The 20,260-nt window shown below is 37.6% G+C and overlaps 1 protein-coding gene across 4 annotated transcripts in view; it reads right to left on the bottom strand.

The window, feature by feature from the left end:
* The window catches only part of sxc (O-linked N-acetylglucosamine (GlcNAc) transferase sxc), a 378,462-nt gene that overhangs the window by 48,161 nt on the left and 310,041 nt on the right, over positions 1-20,260 (bottom strand). For all 4 annotated transcript variants that reach the window (XM_067136873.2, XM_067136875.2, XM_067136874.2 and 1 more), the window contains 2 exons: positions 16,724-17,044; positions 1,889-2,074 (listed from right to left, as the gene is read on the bottom strand). In XM_067136873.2, coding sequence (XP_066992974.1) covers positions 1,889-2,074; positions 16,724-17,044 — 507 coding nt within the window. The remainder of the gene's footprint in view (positions 1-1,888; positions 2,075-16,723; positions 17,045-20,260) is intronic.

Here is a 20,260-nt window from a genome sequence, read left to right on the forward strand (position 1 = left end):
CTCTCGGAGCCCAAATCCTGTAATCACTGTAATTGTACATTTTCGAATTGTGTTTCGGCTACTGAGTACCTGTTCTATTTGTTATTTCTTAATCTTGAAAAGAAAATATAACCTTGTTAAATTTTATCTTAACTTTAATTTCGTATTTTGAGACCTGTTCACCCCCGCACCTTCTTTCACCTCTGCTGTTCCACAGATACCTCAGAACAAAAATAAAAATCTCAACGATGTCAATGAAATTAAAAATCCTTTGTACGAATTAACACCTAGATTAATTAATATTGTGAATTCAAATCAAACAATATCCCTCAATTTTTTAAATCTCCACACTCAAATGCTTCATCTACCATGCTAAAAGTTATACCCGCCCATATCGCTTCTAGAAACTCCCCTCCAGCAATAGCACATACGCCCATAGACCAGCCTACCCTCACTCTCCCTCCATGCCCTGCCCCTCCATTACCGCACCAGTACAACACCAGGAGTAGAAATGTTGATAAGACAGGCGCTGCCGGAACAGACAGGTCCATCTAGCATGAATTGAACAAGTAAGTCATTTTACAGTTAAGAGGTGTTAGTTTAATACATTTTATCGCAACACGTGCTCTAAATTTTTAATTCAATATTACTTTTCTACTTCATTACAGATATTCTTAAGATCCCTCCCAAAGACCAAGCAACACATCAATGGGAACAATATTCATACAAGACTGTATCATGTGTCTAGGATGTTCCTTTTCAATTAAGCAGCAGCCTAAAACTAAGAAACAGCTTAATATTGTACTCTTGTCAAGTCCTTGACGTTACATGAGACCCAAAGTCAAGACGCTAACGGTTTCATTCACAACAACGTTCTTGACCAGTCTACCTATAACATTAGGTTTTTTAAATCTCCACTTGTGCATGACAACACATTTAAATATTAGTTACGTCAAGAACATGAAAATGAAAATCGTGGGTCAAATAAGCCCCAGTTTTAATATCATCCTTTCTCAAGACTTATGATAAAAAAGAAGATCCATTTCATTTTATTTTTGAACATTTTAAGTTAACCAGAATAGAGCTGCCAAGTTAAAACACATTTAATTTAAATTTATATTTTCAATCTTGACCAACCTACAATCAACAATCAGTTCAAATCTCCCACTTATTGTTGACGACACATCCTGTCAACAGACACGGTACGTCAAGAACATGATATGATATAGGGGTCACATAAACCACGGTATGTAATCCTCTTTACCAAAAAGAAGATCCATTTTAGTTTTGGACATTTTTCAAATTAGATAGATTAGAACCAAAAAACTTAACTGTATTAACTTATGTTACCTGTCTTAAGAGTTCATTAATGTTTGTATATATTGTATATATGTATATATTGGTTAAAAAAGGTCCCAAACCTTGACGTAAAGGTTGTATACAGGCTGAAGATGCCCAAAATAATGGGTGAAACATGTACCTGACCTAAATAAGTCTACATGAAATCATGTAGATAATAACCATATTAAACGTGGAAAGTATTGAATAGGTGGTTTTTTATTAAATTATCCTTGAAATCTATGCCTAACATCATCTTCAATACGGAACAATAATGAGAGTTGTTACTTGTAAAACTGAGATCTCCGGGGCTAGTCAACAAACGCTGGTCACGGTACTACGGAGATCTCCGGGGCCGGTCATCAATGTGTTAAATACAGTAATATAAAGTGTGTAAACAAAAACAAGAAACTGGCAAGAAGTAATCTTAAACATAACCAACCTCCATTCACCAGGAGTGAATATTCTGCATGCAGATAATGGTTAGTCTGAAAAAGCATTCCTACTTCTGAATTAATAAACAATTGCTGGTAACTACTGCATTTTTAAGAGTATTTTCTGATCACTTTACCTCAATTGGAGTAGTTGTTGGCAGTTCAGCAACTTTCAGAGAAATCTCAACAGGCCGTGAATTTTGTTTACTGTCTGATGAAACCAACTCTCGAATTTCCTTCACTGATGTATTTTCCATTATAGGTGAAAGATCTGTTGCGTTGATCACAGCTACATTGTCAGGTACTTCCTTCTTTGATCCTGACTAAAGACAAATGAAAAAACATGAAATTATGACATTAATTAGCATAAAGTACCTCTTGCAAAATAGCCTCTTATAGACAAGAAAAAATTTCAGTTATCTACACTTGTTCTGAAAGATCATTTTGATAAACAATGTCATCATCATCATCATCATCTTCCTGGCCTTTTTCCATTTGGCACATGGTATGGATTTAGCCCATTTTTACAACCGGATGCCTTTTCTGATGCCAACCCTATGTGAGAGGATGTATTCGCTATTGCCTGTTTCTGTGGTGATTTGTAGTGTAATGTGTTGTATGTAAATGAAAAAAGGTGTATTAATACTAACACAAACACCCGCCCGGCCCCGCGGTGTAGGAGGCAACGCGTCACCCGGCGACCCCGATTTCCGGCCGGATCAGGGGTTTTGGGTGTTTATGTCATCCTTAACGTTCCTTTCCTCACATTTAACACTTTACACTTCCGCAATTTTGGATGGTATTCACCTAGAATTTATCATTCATGGTGGGGATAGAGTTTAGAGTATGGCTATCCACCTTCTTCACGAACATCCTACAGAGTGGGCAATTGCCAAAGTTATTCAAACAAACAAATAAAGACAAAGCTAGAGATAAACCAGAGAGCCATCACTCTAGTGCCCTGCTTATGGCCAGTTTCTGGAATGACAGTTATCTGTAGATGCGTAGTTATCAGTGACTTAACAAGGTGATACGTTTAAAATGAGTTTCCAAAACAACAGTTATCGGCTTCTTCACAGTTATCTGTGCAATGACTGGTAACTGCGGCTAGTGTTGTAGTTAACTCTATGTTAGAACTGATTCCAACAAATACCGATACCAGGTGCCACTCCATACCGTTTCGTACAAAGCCTTATATAAGTTTCGTAAATATTAGTAAGTGATAATGAACTGGCTACCGTGGTTCAAATCCCGGTCACTCCATGTGAGATTTGTGCTGGACAAAGCGGAGAGGCGGGACAGGTTTTTCTCCAGGTACTCGTTTTCCCTGTCATCTTTCATTCCAGCAACACTCTCCATTCTCATTTCATAGCATTTATCACTCATTAATATAAATCACTTTCCCATCGTAATAACAGCCTATATATGATTCATTCATTACATCCCTGACCCGGTCAAAGACTGGAAAACAGGTTGTAGGTAGGTTTTCATTTTCATTCAATGAACTGGCTATAATATATTGATAGTCATTCATTGTAGTTTTAACGTGCTTGGGTGTGCTGGATACAACAATATTTCGGTCAGTACGTTTATTTCCACATTATCACTAGCATTAGTTACTGATTCCACTGGTATGGTGTCATCTGTTCGAGCTGTTTCAGTTACAATCTCCTCGGAACATGACGCCTCTACTGTAGATATATCTTCCAACACGGGAAATGAATCGTCAAATAAAATAGAACTCGAATCAAACGGATTTTCAGCAGGCTCAAAATTGATCTTTCAGTGTAGCTTTAATATTAAGAAACCCTATCCATAGTTCAGAAATGGCTAAACAACCACCTACTTACTTTAAATGAAGATAAAACAAAATTCCTTTGCTTCTCACGTAATACAACCCTCAGACAACATAACACTAAGACTCCACACACCAACTTGCAACAATGCTGAAATGTGTAACTGTTATACTTTACAGAAAGTCATCTGAAATGGAATTTTTAGCATGAAATTTCATCATTAAACTTCAGAAGCTTATTTATATATTTTACAGAATAAGAAATGTTATTTCAACAAAAGTCTTGAAATCTGTATACTTTGCCTTAGTTCAATCGCAACAGCAATATGGAATTAACAGATGGGGTGGAATACCTGATTCACACTTGGCTCAGGTAAATACATGCTGGAACTACATACTGAGTCATGTACCAAAAGCCATTGATGTTTCCAACATATGAACTGTTCCAGCAAAGCATGGTACCTAACATATGGCAGCTATTTGTGCAGTCAGTGACCCTATACATGCATAAAAATTTTAAGCTCTTCTGCAAAGAACGCAAGTCACAAATTTGCACTAGGTTGCAAGACAGAACTGGAATAAGTATTCCACACCGGAACACTTTACTTGGACAAAGAAATCTAAGTTGTCTAGGGCCATGGATATACATGGATATACCTGCGGACGTGATCAGTGGCAACCAGAATACACTGAAGAAAAGGCTATTAATATGGCTCATTAACAATTATTACAAAGTAAATCAGCTTATAAATTTCCGTTATAATATTTAAATCAACTACCACACTATTCCTCTCTCCTTCTACTTAACCCATGCCTCTCATTTCCAGCTTCCTGCTTATTGCATCAAATGCAGGAAAACAGTTCATAAAATTAGTACAAAAATATCACTAAAATGTTAATGCTATTCACTAGATGCCATGATGTACATAATCAAAGTATTGTATTTTTGATGCCCACACACAAATTTACTTTATGTGGGATTCACAATGTTATGTTTTACTACCTCTGTATGTATATGTATGATACTAACTGTGAATTAATATATATATATATTTTTTTTTTTCCTGGCTTTGAATCTGAGTCTTACCAACAGTTAGTGAACACCCAATCTGAAATTATGGAGTATTTATTTATTTATTTCATGCCTTCATTTGTGGTGAAGTTAAGGCTCACGGCCCTCTCTTACACTTAACCACATATCTAATATTAATATTTACATTTGTACTAAATTATAAATATCTTAGCTACCGATATGCATTTAATATAAGCCTACTGAATAATATCAATTATGCATTGCTTTTTTAAAATGTTATTACATCATTTAACCAGCGAAATGAGATCTCAGACTCCCAATAACCATAAAACATCCGGACTTATTTAATTAAAATTTTGCAGGGAGCTGTAGTTTATGTTAACTTCTTATCTGTGTCAACACATTTCATACCCCGAGTCAGGGTTAGCTTGCAACATTCGATTGAAATTCCCAAATGGACTTCACGTCAGCAGTTACGAGAGTATATTTGTCAATGCATGTTGCATGGTCAGTGTATGTAAAACATCTCAAATTACTAGTCCGTTGTAGTTATTAAGAACTACAAATTCTCAGTTTGAGGAGTACATTACGGAACTACTAATGAAAAATTTAGTGATATGTCTATTTTCTTTTGGCTACTGGTGATTGTAGTTTGTAATGCTTTCGTGTTGTTCAAGTTGTGACATGAAAGCCCAGGAAAAAAATGGAATTCTTGAAGGGTTTAGTGTCTGATCAGGTGAAATTACATGTCAAAGAAGAATGATAAATGAGAGTTCCCAGAGAGATACGAGCAGGAATAAGCAACATTTTGCACTAAAGACTCGGCGCTGAGATACAGAAGAAAAACTGAAGAAACTGCAATCTTGCCGAACATGTCCAGCATCCTAGATGAGAAAAACAGCTTATGTGTGTATTAAGTACGTGTTTTTGGTTTGTTTGCAGTCTACTAAAAAATCTGCAACAGTTGCAGCGAGAACAAATGGATATCGCACCATCAGTGCAAAACTTCAGTGTCGGAATGATAGGTTCCAATGTGTGCTGCACTTTTTCATTTATGTGATTATTTTCATTTACGCTTGTGTTCTGGATCAGTGAAAAGTGATCTGTTTGGTAATTGCGGTGTATTTTTATAATTTTACTGACAACAACGATGAAGGTGAAATTTAAGACATCTGTGTACTGTAAATAAGAAAGAAGGGGAAATATGTCAAATTTTTGCATTATTAGATCATACATATATTCATATTAGGCCTATGAGAGATTATTACATGCTGAATCAGATTGATTGAGATGACTGTACATATTTGCCAACCATTTTTCATTGTAGAAAACGTCTGCTAGTAAAAGTAACTAGATATTAACAAGAGATACTAAACGAGAGATACTAAACATGACAATAACTGTACTGTTTATTATCAGGGCTTATAAATCTCGACTGAAGTCTCCAGAAACTCATTAAAGTTAACAGCGCAGTTAAAGTTACAAGCGCATATAGGTAACTAACAGGTAACTATGGTGCACCAGAAACCGCCATTAGTGTGATACATAAATTACTAGAAAGGCTCTTTCTCAATAGAATTGGCCCAGAGATATTCAAAAAAATCGCAGCGGAGCAGGCAGTATTCAGACCGCACAGAAGCACTACAGACCAAATAATGTCTCTTACAACTTGCACAGAAGCAGGCTATCAGAGAAAGAGTAAGACAGTAGCCCATGACAGAGTCTGGAGGGATGCCCTACTCTTCAAGTTTCTGAAAGTGATACCATGTAAGATGACTGCCTGGCTCCTGGATAACATGCCAAGCCAAAGACTTTACTAAGTACGTATGGGGAATACTGTGAGCACCAAAATATCACTAAATAATGAACTTTCTCAGGGTTCTGTTCTTGCTCCAACCTTATTTAGCTTATACATCTCAGATATGCCTGCCGCACATTCAAGAAAATTTAGTTATGCCGATGACTGGGCGATTGCTACCAGAGATACATTTGATAAATCCGAGATGACCCTAACGGACAACCTTAAGTACTTTAAGTTGTGAAGACTTGCACCTAATGCCGACACAACAGAAGTATGTTGTTTCCATCTAAACAGCAAGATGGCTAATATACAATTGCAGGTGTACATTGGAAATCAATTACTGAAACATAATAGATTCCCTAAATACAGTAGAAGTCCAGCATATAATGAGAACCCCGTTATAGCGACAATATTTGTTTGCCCCTTCAAAATTCCTATATTAAATTGTGTATTATACTTCGGTTACAGTCAGAGCCCTATCACAGACGTAGCCATTATCAAGACCGATTAAGCGTGCGTGATTTTTACCATTACCGTTATTTATGCACCCCAGCGATTATGTTGTGTGCTATCGATCACCTTTGGTATCGTTTCCTCGCTACGTCCACTAGTGATCTCTCTGTCGACATTCAAAAGGCGATGTCGGAGCTGATTAGTAATACCCGTCGACTGCTGTTCCATAAAGAGAATTAGAAATGAAAGAGAATATGTTTTCATAATAAATGCGTAAATAACGTGCCCGATTACAGTTGTTAATAATCAGATCAAACGCCAGAAAAGCCATACATCTAATTTTTGATCTGATTTTTGAAATGCTCTATTGGTGGAAAAATATCTAATTCCCTCCATGGGAATTTAGAATTTCCATTTGGAATTGCTAGGCGGGCATTAATTCCATTGTGGAGTTTTATCTCCCGTATGCAGTTGTCAGACTGTGTCCCATAAATAGGCTTCTGACAAATTCACCTGCATACACCCCAGCATCAGTGGGTAGGGTCTGACACATCCCACTCTGACGAGCCTAGTGTCAGACCTAAGACGAAATGCTGGTTAATAGAGCAAACGCCTGAAAAGCCATATATCTAAGTTTTGATCTGATTTTTGATATGCTCTATTGGTGGAAAAATATCTAATTCCCTCCATGGGAATTTAGAATTTCCATACAGTTGTTAACTCGTTAAAAATAAAGGCTGAAGTAAACGATCTCTTAATTTTAATGTTATATACTGAAATTAAGTAAGAATGTGGTACACCTCAAAGTATGGCAGAGTACATCACTGACTTCAGAAGATAGTTTATATTTTCTCACGTCTAGTTACATTTCGGAAAGGCTATTCTGATGTAAATTTTTAGTGAGGAGGTAATTCATTTTTCTCTACATGCGTTTCATGTATGTGCATGTATTTACTGTGATAAGTCAAAAAAGGCACTAAAAACCATAAAAAGTCATAGTTAAAAAAATGATTATGTACGCCCACACAACTCTAAAGGATAAAAGAGTAAGAAACAATGAAAAATGTCTGATTTTATAGACACAGTCGACTTGCTGGCCTGAATACCTATTTCAACACTCTACTGTGCTCCGATCAAACAGTGGAACTCGAATGGACAATTCTAAAGGCAGTGAGTGCCAACATAAGACTTTAACATGACAATAATTATACGTAACTTGGTGTGCCAAGATATATGCCAATCATTAAAAAATTAACTACCTTGGTTAAGATCAAAATTGTGAATTTGGGATCAATCACGAATCAAGACAATCTACCTCTGATCCACTGAGGTAGGTTATGAATAGAGCCCGGATTTCCATGCACTATCAAATCTCAAAATATGCATGCATTCATGCACTATCATATGGCAAAACATGCACAATAAACTGGAAAATATGCACTATCAAAATTCAGTTCCTTTTAAACATGAACAAAAACAACCCTAATTTCTCCAAATTGTCTTGATTTAAGCTCATCCATTTATCATTCAGCACATACTTAAGCATAGAAAATTATCTTTTTATGTCACGAGAAGTGATAGATGCATATGGACAAAGTGAGGTCAAATTGTATGTCTTTTGCATTTTCACCACAATACGTCTTTTATAAGCTTGACGAATTCAAAATCAGGATTTGAACGAATTAGTTTGCTCAACTTATCTCTATCTGCGGCAGCTGCTTCTCCATGCGATGATTGCAGACACATTTGAATGCCCTCAATAAGTGGTAACGATTGCTTGCTGCGATAACACAGACGTGTGACGATTGAGAGTTCCGGGTAGGACATTCCAGGATAACAATGGTAGAGGGTTCAATGAAAAACCAGAATTTGTAAACTGTTATCCCAGTAGTGCGATACAAGGTTTCTTTTGTTCGTCTAACAGACGAAAAATGAGCCGTCAATGATTAATGCACAATTTACGGTTCAATTTATAGCAATGTACAACTGTAAAACTGGGACACCTTATTCCTAAGAATTAGATTTCGACGTGGGGCCTTCCGACTTACGTCGTTTACTCAAGCAACAGATAAGAAAGTGTTTGGTTAATTGCATTATACTGTAGGACCTGTACCGTATGTAGGCTACTAACTATAGTTGTCACATAGGATACCAGGAATACATTCTCTCCGTCTCTCAGTAATAAACATACTGTAGCCTACAACAGCAGCAGTTATCGATAATATGTCCTTCCGTCACTGCACTCCAAATTTAACCCAATGGCGTTTTTGCTACGAAGAAATAATCAAGTGTGCCATAATGGCGCTGTGGATAAAACAGCTAACACTCAATGTTCTCTGCAGTCTCGTTTACCCAGTAATGGCAGCTCATTTGGTTCGAAGAAGAAAATATGCAACCATATGAGTGTGCTCCTGACCACTAAAAATAACGAATAGAATCAATCATGTTTCTGTTCAATGCGGACTATGAGATAAGCAAGCAAAGTTAGTTGTATGAACTGAAGGAACCACTATCTGAGAGAATACACATTTACTGGTACAGTGGCGGTATGTGTGCGTGTAATGAAATGGCCAGCATTGTGCATGAACTCCAGTGGCAGTCGAAGCAACATGGCATTGATAGATCAGCGGATCAAGCGGATACACATTCACAGGCTTTCACAGCCATCTACCTGCAAATACAGTTAAATGAAACACCCACAGCGTCGTATTTTGCGAATAATTACTATAGGAGTCAAATAAAAGACTTTTATTTAATATTCTGAGATGAATTCCTTTCTGTTTCTCGCTTATTAGAACCAACATAGAGAAACAACTTGCATTCTGGTGAAAACATGATTTCACAGAGCCATCTGTCAGACTAACATAGAAAGATCTGCAAGACAACTTCCACAGAACCCTCTATCGGGCTGGAATAGAAAGATCAGTGGAGACAACTTTCATAGACATGATATATGCTTTTGGGCTTATGCTGTGTCAAGAAAATAAGGACAGTCGAGATTTTCTTCTGATGATGCAGAGCAAAGTTCTCTGCAAAACATAAAGAATTTCACCTTATTTTCTTGACACGGCATAAGCCCAAAAGACCATGCAGTATCATGTCTATAAGTACGGGCCGTGAAAGCATCAGTGGCAACTTTCACAGAGCTCTCTGCCAGCGCAATGATGTAGGCATTGTATTATTTTAATAAATTACTATTTTACGCAAATAAAGAACTTAATGAAATACAGTAAATAATATTTTTCTAGTAATCCTGAGATGGTGACCTTTCTTTTGATGTATAACACATAGGCATTAGTATTGCGGTTTTCTCACAATATTGTGTTACATGTTCAAATTATATACAGAGATTTACTCAGCGTATACCCTATTATCACATGGGTTAAAAATAATGGAGAAAGTCATAGACATAAGACTGAGGGGTATAATAGGAACACAGTTAGAGGAAGAACAATATGGCTTTAGACCGAATAGATCAACAATAGACTTTATATTTACAGTGCGAACGATAATGGTAAAATATCTGGAAGGGAACATGGAAATCATCTTCGTATTTTTGGATTTGGAAAAGCTTATGATACAGTTAAGAGAAAACATGTATGGGAATGTAGAACAGGAATGTACCAAAATCATTAGTTAACAAGATAAAAATATTATATCATGAGATTAAAAATAGTGTACAAGTGGGGAGTGGTGACTGAAACATTTTATACAAAAAAGGGTCTCAAGCAAGGAAGTGCACTGTCACTATTATTGTTTATTATATTGATGGATGAAATATTAAAACGTGTAAAACAGAGTATCTTTTTTTTTTTTTGCTAGGGGCTTTACGTCGCACCGACACAGATAGGTCTTATGGCGACGATGGGATAGGAAAGGACTAGGAGTTGGAAGGAAGCGGCCGTGGCCTTAATTAAGGTACAGCCCCAGCATTTGCCTGGTGTGAAAATGGGAAACCACGGAAAACCATTTTCAGGGCTGCCGATAGTGGGATTCGAACCTACTATCTCCCGGATGCAAGCTCACAGCCGCGCGCCTCTACGCGCACGGCCAACTCGCCCGGTAAACAGAGTATCAGTAGTGATGAAATGAATGCTTTGGTATTTGCTGATGATGTGGTGGTTTGGGGAAAGGGAGAAAAGGAAGTACAAAGGAGACTGGACGTTTGGAATGAAAACCTGAAGGAGTTTGGAATGGTAATCAGTAAAAAGAAAACTATAGTCGTGCACTGTGGAAAAGAGAAAAGGAGAAGCCAAGGGAACATAGACGGAGAACGGTTAGAGAATGTAGAACAGTTTACATATCTGGGTAGCATTGTTGATGGAGGTAATGACCGAGAGGTATCAGAGATATGTTTCACGGCTTGCGATTTAAAATTGCTTCCAATCCAGACAGGAATTGCTGCAGTCAGTGAATGAAGGTCCAACCCAACCTATGAACGAGAGAACATTGTGATGGGAACTGCATGCAATGCACATTTGGAGTCTGCCACCTCGCAAGAGGCTATTGACTCACACAGGCACACACAGCTGCACATCTTCTATGAGCTAGAAACAATCGAACGTGGACGGTAGCTGACTGGCAGAATGTAATGTGGTCCGACAAATCACATGTTTGCCTGCTTTACAATGACACACGTTGTCAAGTGAACCAAAGGCCAAATGAAGCATTCCATCCTGGATGTGTACAAGGTCAGGTTCAGGCCGGAGGTGGATCTGTGATTTTTTTTTTTTCTTTCCCATACCGTGGATTGGGCCTGCTCACTGAGGTGACCACTAACATGAATCAGCATGTTTAAATAAACATTCTGGATGATCAGGTAGCCTTACAGCCAACATCTGCATGATGAGTATGCTATTGATCCCCGATTTTTCAAGATGACAACAGTAAAGTTCATCGGGCTGGAAGCATATCTGACTGGTTCCATGATCACTCCCCCACCCTATTACATCTTAATTGTCCTGCAAAATCATTTGACTTGAATCCCATTGAAAATCTGTGGGACATGTTAGAACAGCTGGTAAAAGGCCGGCATCAGCATCCCCTCAATTTGGTGGAATTGTGCTATCAAAACCTCATCGAGTGGCCTAATCTGGATGCAACGTACCTGCACAACCTTGTGGACTCGCTTCCTAACCGAATCCAGGCGGTTATCAAGTCCAGAGGCGGAGTTACAAGGTATTAAATGTCGCTTGTAATTATTTCTCCAGGAGTGACTAATTTTTTGTCTGGTGAGCTTACATGAATTTCTTCTCCATAACCTAGTACAGTAGAACCTTGATAATTCAAAATCCTGACTCATTCGAAGAAGCTCTCGTTCCCGGAAACATGAGATACAGTTTTGCATGTTATTTAAATTGTTTAATTCGAAATACGGATAATTAGTAATTTGAAGTACAATGTCGGCCCCATTACCGAAATTCAGACTTTTAATTCGAAACTGCCTTTACATTTTAAAACAATAGTATGTTACAGAGTAATAACTAATCGAAATTTATCCGTGTCATAATAGAACGCGTGTTCCGGAACATGGAGGGGTAGCTTTCCAAACTTACACTCACTTCGGTGGGTCTACAGTGCGCTTCATGATTACTAAGTTGAATTAAATCGGAATTCTTTTGTATTCAACCTTTTAAAGAACGCCGTTAATATCACGCAACAGGCAGTGTGCGGAAAAACAGAAACCGCGAACACTGGCGATGCCGACAGATGACGAAAAACTGTGGCTCATAGGCACTGAACAAGAGTCATTGCCGATGAAACTGCATTGCTTTATTTTAATGCGAGCCCAAACTGTCTTATGGTTTTAAAGGAGAAAGTGCCATCCCGGGAATCGTACAAGGGTGGGGGATGGGGGTCATTTTAGTGCGTTGCAATGCACATGGAAGCAAGAAACTTTATCCCCTCGCCATAGGAAAGTTCAGTAAGCCACAATGTTTTAAGGGCATTGGACACTTTCCATACCAGTACAAAGCATCTAAAATTGCAAACAGTACATAAATCGAAAATATAATGCATTTGTACAGGGGAACCAGCATAATTTATCCTCATCTTTGAATTGTGTGCATTTTTTTTCTTTCGTTGCGTGAGGTTATGTTTGCCAGTGAGATATCCAAGTGCATTATTTGAATACTGTAAATGCACCTTCTTGGATACATTTTGGAAATAGTTCTTTTTTCATGGCATTTGAAAGGTATAAAATGTGAATCAAGGTTAACTGCATGCAGTAATGGGCCTTAAAATATTTTGTAAGACGGCAAGGGCTGGTACTTATGAATTGCGAATTGGCGGTTAACTCGAAATCACGTAATTCAAAGTCCGATTTTTGATTCCCAACGACTTTGAATTAACGAGGTTTTACTGCAACTTTATTTCTGATCTAGATACCTCAATGGATCAGAGGGATAGTCCAACTTATGATCCTGTGTCCAATCCCAACCAAGGCAGTAGATTTTTAAAAGGGGGGGTCAGGAAATGTTGGCACATCTTGTGTGATATAATTAGCAAGTTGAAAAACTCCGGTACTTCAGTCATTGTCCTCTTGTAAAAATTAACTTCTCACCTTAAGAAACCATCCAGAAGAGGTCTTTTTTTTGCTGCTACATGACATTGCAGTCAGAATTTTGAAATTGGTATGCAAGCTGCTTAAATGGCATCACCTAAGAAGGTCTACAACAAGATGGCCAATATATGATACAGCAGAAGTCCGTTATAGCGAGAATTCATAACAGCGAAAAAATTACTCGCTATAGCGGATTGTTGTTATATCCGATTTTTGTATAAAAGTCGGAAAACCATGCACATTAAAATCGGTATGAAACGGCAATCAGTTTGTTCAAAACTTGCGTTTCCGCAGATGACATCCACACTACGGCTTACTTGTTTGTTATTTTTCGAAATCCGATACTACGTGAGAAGTGTACGTTTAATTTCTTTCTGAAAAAAAAAAAAATAGTACTGTAATTCTCCGAATCCAAGATTGACCCCACTTTTTCCTTCAAAAAATTTAAATCAGGCTCAAAATGTACTTTGTTGTACAGTAGGCCTACGCATTTTTAGACTATTTTTAGACGCCGAACATTAACTTTCGTCATGCCGTATTTTTCTGCGGCTGCACAATTGTTATTTATTTCCGCGGGTTTAATGACCATTAACTTAAAATTGGCAGCATAATACCGAAGCGAACCCGTTGAAAATTTGCCGGCAATACCTATTCCACGCGTCTCTACCATACGACGATCCATCAGAAAATTATTCTTGCTGTCTATAAACCTGTTACTTTTACTCAGCGTCAGATATAACCGGCTACCGCTATACACACGTCTTGCTTGCCGGGTTCAGCCAAATTCAGCGGCTAGCGAAGTATGAGCCTAATCGCGGAGGTTGAAAGTCAACGAACGAGCTTATTGCGCCACGGTATGGTCATTCCGCCCTTGCGTTTTTCGTGCACATACCTCACAATTTCATCTTCAACTTCTTTAAAGCGTCTTTGTTGCGGAACACTGCATTTTTTGTACAGTACGGTAGGCATTCTTTAGCTCTTTGTCTTCACGCTAACGCCAAATATTGGCTTTAGTTAGGTCTATGCCGTATTTTCTTGCGGCTGCACAACTGTTCTACATTTCCGAGTGTTTAATAACAATTAACTTGGCATCATAATATCGACTAGAACCCGTTGAAAATTTGCCGGCAATACCTTTTCCAGGTATCTTTACAATACGACTATCCATCACGAAAATATTCCTGCTGTCTATAAAACTTAATTTTACTAAGCGTCAAGTACAATAGATGCATTTGCCACTGAGTAGCTATGGCCTTTCTAAGAATTCAAAGGCTCGCATGTTTTGATGCCATTCTGCAGATTTGAGAAACATTTTTTAGAAGCTGATAGAACATCATACTCTCTTCACTATTTCTTGAGATCAAGTGAAGTTACACACAGGCAATGTACAACCGGTTGTCGCGGCTAGCGATGTAGGCTATAGTAAAGAGGCGGTCGTTTATTGTCAACGAGTTTTGTGCGCGTGTGAAAAGAAGCAGCGTGGTTACCGCGGTAGTTGCCGGGGGTATCCATTAACTTACTGTCAGGCCGCGAATGCAAGACAACCCTCAAGTTTTCGCATAAGATTCTGAGAAAAAAAATGTCTTGAATTCAGAGAAATACGGTATCACTCCAGAGGTATCTGTGACAAACACTTCAGTTTTCTTCTTCAAACGGCGTCACCTAACCTAACCGTATATGTATCATGAAAACATATTTGAAACGCATGTAAAGAAATGATAACCTACTCACGAAAAATTTACATGTAAATAGCCTTTCCGAAATTTAACTAGACGCGAGAAGATATGAAATACCCTCTGAAACCAGTGATGTACTCTGTCGTATCTTGAGGTGTATCACATTCTTACTTAATTTCCGTATATAACATTAAAATCAAGATACTGTTTATTTTTAACGAGTTAACAACTGCTATCGGCCACGTTATTTACGCACTTATTACGAAAACGTGTTATTTCATTTCAAATTTTCTTTAGAGAACAGCAGTCGACGGGTATTACTAATCAACTCCAACATCGCCTTTAAATGTCGACGAGAGAGCTCGCAAATGCACAAAGTGAGAAAACTATACAGTACCGAAGATGATCGATCGCATTTTGTTGCAAACGTTTCAGTTTTTTTATTCAAACAGCGTCGGCTATCCAAACTTAACCTACTATACGTATGATGAAAACACACTTAAAGCGCCAGTAGAGAAATCTTCTCGCTATAAATTTTCATAATAGCCTTTCCGTAATTTAACCAGATGTGAGAAAATATTAACTAACCTCTGAAATCATTAAGCACTCTGCCATATCTCAGGTGTACCCCATTCTTACTTAATTGCAGTATTTAGCCTCAAAATTAAGCGGTCGTTTAGTCAGCCTTAATTTTTAACAAGTTAACAACCGCTAACGGATACATTATTTACGCATTTATTACGAAAATATGTTCTCTTTCATTTTGAATTTTCTTTACGGAACAGCAATCGACAGGCATTACTAATTGACTCCAACATCGCCTTCGAATGTCGACGAGAAAACTCGCTAGTTCACATAGCGAGGAACGATGCCGAAGGTAATCGATCGCATGCAATATCATCGCTGGGGTGCATAAATATCAGTAACGGAAAAAATCGTGCGTGCTTAATCTCTCGTAATAACGGATGCGTCAGTGATAGGGCTTTCGCTGTAACCGAAGGACGATACACAGTTTAATATAGGAATTTTGAAGGGACATGAAAAAGTCGTTATAGCGGAGTTCTCGTTATATGCCGTACTCGCTATAGCGGACTTCTATTGTATTTAGTTACTATAATACCTGTTTGAAAATAAACAATGTTGGTAAACAGAATCTGTATATTTTTCAATCAAACCTACTACCTTATCTCGGGATCATAGGACCAGATACATCTGTTAGCAAAGGCCAAGCCAAGCTGTTTCTTCCACATTTCCATTTGAAAAGCACTGCATCATTCTTTCTACTAGGTAACAACTTGATTGCACTGTAGAATATTTCCTCTGCTACAGTAAGAAATTCAACATATTGCATTTAAATTGTTCATTAAATTGCAATGAATGGAAACCTATGTCTACAAGAGAAATTTAATTATGTTAATTTCTAAATGGGCTAACAACTATAAGTGTAAACAAAAATCCTAAACAGTACAGAATCACCTGATGCCAAATAAAAATGAGATTTGTTGAGTCTCAGTATGAACGGATGACACTTTCAAGACTACAAATTGAATCATATTTATACTTTAGAATTTACCTCCAAAGTTATCAGGATTGAAACAATGATTAAAATGGGCTTGTTTTATTAACTGTAACCATTAATGTGATCTACTTACCTTGTCAGTAAGAATAACTCTTTCTTTCAGATGGGGAAACATCTGCCGGTGATCACCCACGAAGTATGTGTAAGGCATATAAGCTAACTTTTCACTGTACTGGCTTGCTAGTTCAAGGGGAGAAGTTACTTCATCAGTGATCAAATAATCCATGAATGAAGCACCACTGGTTCCAGGGTAGCCCAACCACATCACCTGTATAGGTGCAGGTCGCAATGCAAATATCTCATTACGAGCACCTTTAGTATAACCATTCATATTGACCAGAACATGAATTCCATCAGCATTAATTCTGTCAGCAGCCTTCCCATTACATGGAATCTGAAACAGTAACACACAGAAATTAAAACTAAATCCCCGATACCATTTAGACTTACATTTTTAAAATGAAGATATTACTTTGATATCTGGGTATGATTTCAAGCAAATTCTATAATAATAATAATAATAATAATAATAATAATAATAATAATAATAATAATAATAATAATAATAATAATAATAATAATAATAATAATAACAACAACAACAACAACAACAACAACAACAACTGCCGGGCTGAATGGCTCAGGCGGTTGAGGCACTGGCCTTCTAACCCCAGCTTGGCAGGTTCAGTCCTGCCTCCGTCCGGTGGTATTTGAAGCTGCTCAAATACGACAGCCTTGTGTCGGTAGATTTACTGGCACATAAAAGAACTCCTGCGGGACTAAATTCCGGCACCTCGGCGTCTCCGAAAACCGCAGAAGTCGTTCGTGGGATGTAAAGCAAATAACATTATTATTATTATTAAATAATAACAATAATAATTCTTTTCGTTTTGACAATCTGAGGACTATGTTGATTCATATCAGCTTTGTTTCTTTTGGTCTTTCTCCTTGTCCAAAATTCTTTCATTCTCATACTTAGCAAACTTCTTTACTCTTCTGGCCATAATGATTTCGTTCTGGGTCTAGTTCTGTCCTGAAAACCTGTGTGAGTCTGAATTTTTTATTTCAAAGTCACTCTGTTGTATATCTCTGGTTCCTGCATTCCCATTTCTTCTGGATCCCTTTCTACCTCTTGGATCCAGTGTACTTCGGTTCTCTTGTTCACAAGAAATTGTACTATTTGCAGTGTTAACCTCCCCTGGTCCATTCTCAGGATGTGTCCAAAGAACACACTCCTTTTTTGTATGATGTCTGAGATTTTCTCTATCTTGGTATAGTAGTTCTTGGTCTGCTCGTCTTCTAAATTGACCATCTTCTTTTCTTCGCAGTCCCAGTATCTTCCTCAGATTCTTTCATTCTACCATTTCTAATATTACTAGGTTAACCCGTCAAAGCCCAAACAGAGTGCTGGAAATAAATCTATGTATTTCCTTTCAGATTATGTTAGCTACACTACAAAAAAAACTGCAGGAAACGTGGTTCACAAAGAAAATATAGGGGTGTCACCTGTAGGTGACATTGGTCAGTATAGTTACAGTTCGCAGCTTGCTGGTAGCCTACATTCAAGTGTTAGGACAACTGCTGCCCCTAACGCATTTTCGGACTGTCCTGGATTTGGAGCCGATTTAGACCCTTGGTGAGGCTCAAAGTCTATGAAGTAACCAAATCGCGTAGCAATTAACCACAGTTATGTCTAGCATATGGTTCTTGTGCGGAGCGTATTACTTGGACATTTTCACAATGAGATTTTTCTTCGGTGAGCAGTAACTCAAAAAACTGAACTGAAGACAGTTGCGGTTCATCAAATTCAGAAGGTTCCTCGTGCACGTCACCTCACGCAATTGGAAAATAAAATAAGAATAAGAAGAATTATTCTTCTCTGTAGCTGCCCACAATATAGTGTGTCTTTTTGTAGAACATGCTGGTTTATTTGTCCTAGAAAGACTAGATGCCCGCTGCATTTCATCAGAAGGTATCGGCTTACCCTCATAAGCTGATATCACATATATTTACACTGTCAACCTCGATCTACCAGGAAGGGGATTGACATCGACAGAATCAGTTGCTTCATCGCCACCTCCTTCATCCGTAAACTGCCCAGCATTTTGAGGAAACATAATAATATCATCTGGGGTGCATTATTACTGTCATCTTCCAACATTTGTACTAGCTCATCCAGTGTCAGACTGAAGAGAGAGAAAAAACATGGAGTGAATATCAGATACTATCCATAATTGAAACTGGACAAAAAGGCCTACTTGATGTGACCAATGTCACCTACAGGTGACACCATGCTTTTTCATGGCAATAGCATATGCTTAAATTATAATATTATGCTTAAGAATGTATCACTTTCATTATTGAACCTTTAAGCAATATACATGCATAAAATGCAAAATAAAATCACCTTTTATCACATGCTTTCCATGCCAAAATAATTTGCAGTTGCTTCACCACTTCAATCCAGTCTGTTTCCTCTTTTATTTGAGCGAGAGCTGACTGATCAATGCAGGCTGCGAGTTCAAAAAGGGTCCATTTCAAATTATAAGACCTTTCTTTAAATACTTCCAACAGGCAGAGAAGTGCAACCAGAATGATGAGCAGGAAATGTTATTAATATTAGGTGTCACCTGTAGGCAACATTGGGCTTTGACGGGTTAAGGGTTTCTGCTGCGTATAAGGCTACAGTACAGATCATTGTCTGGTAATGTCTCAATTTTGCATTAATGGAAATATTCTTCTTATTGTAGACGTTCACAGTTAGTTTGTATGCTAAACTAGTTTTGTTAGAGCTCCTATTGCTTCCTTTTCTATCAGCCCAGTTTCTAACCATTAATAATAATAAATAATAATAATAATAATAATTTAAAAAATCAACATCGATTCCAGTCAAATTTTGGTGATACGTCACCTAACACAAGGTTTGTGACAGGATGAATGGCAAATAAGTGTTGTGCACTCTTGAGGCAAATAGAAAAGAATGATTATAGTGTTACTAGAATAAAATCGACACAGAAAACCAATATCTCAGAGAAAAACTCTCTCGTCTAGGTTTTGTCCACAACAAATTTACTTGTCAAGATTTGAAATGAATATACTGAAAAGAAAATGAGATCAACAGAAAAAAATGGGTGATAGAAGAAATGAGGTAAAAATTGAAGAGCGAGCACAGGAATATGGGAACAAGACATTGGCTGTAAAATGAAAAATCAATAAGAAAAGAAAATGTGCTGGGATGATGTTCCTACCAGAATAGAGGAAAACTGTCACAGAAGTAAGAAGCTATTACATAAAATAGTAAAAAGAAGTGAATATGGATACATTCTTGCAATGGCAACAAATTACGATAGTTTGATAAGAACAGAGGAAGGGATCAGAGATGGAATGAAGAGGCGACTCTCCATCTGTTTTCTATATACAGGTTGGCCCACTTCGCAAATATATCTGAAGCAACAAGAGATATTGAAAAAATACTTTCACGGGCATGAAGGCAGGGAAGGGGCTAATTAAAGTGAATACTATGAGCCTGTCAAAAATGTAAGAAAAACTATTTTCAACATAAACTTACGTTTTTTTCAAATGGACACCCTGTATTATTCCTTGTGCAATC

This window comes from Anabrus simplex, chromosome 1, assembly GCF_040414725.1.
Source record: "Anabrus simplex isolate iqAnaSimp1 chromosome 1, ASM4041472v1, whole genome shotgun sequence".
Lineage (NCBI taxonomy): Eukaryota > Metazoa > Arthropoda > Insecta > Orthoptera > Tettigoniidae > Anabrus > Anabrus simplex.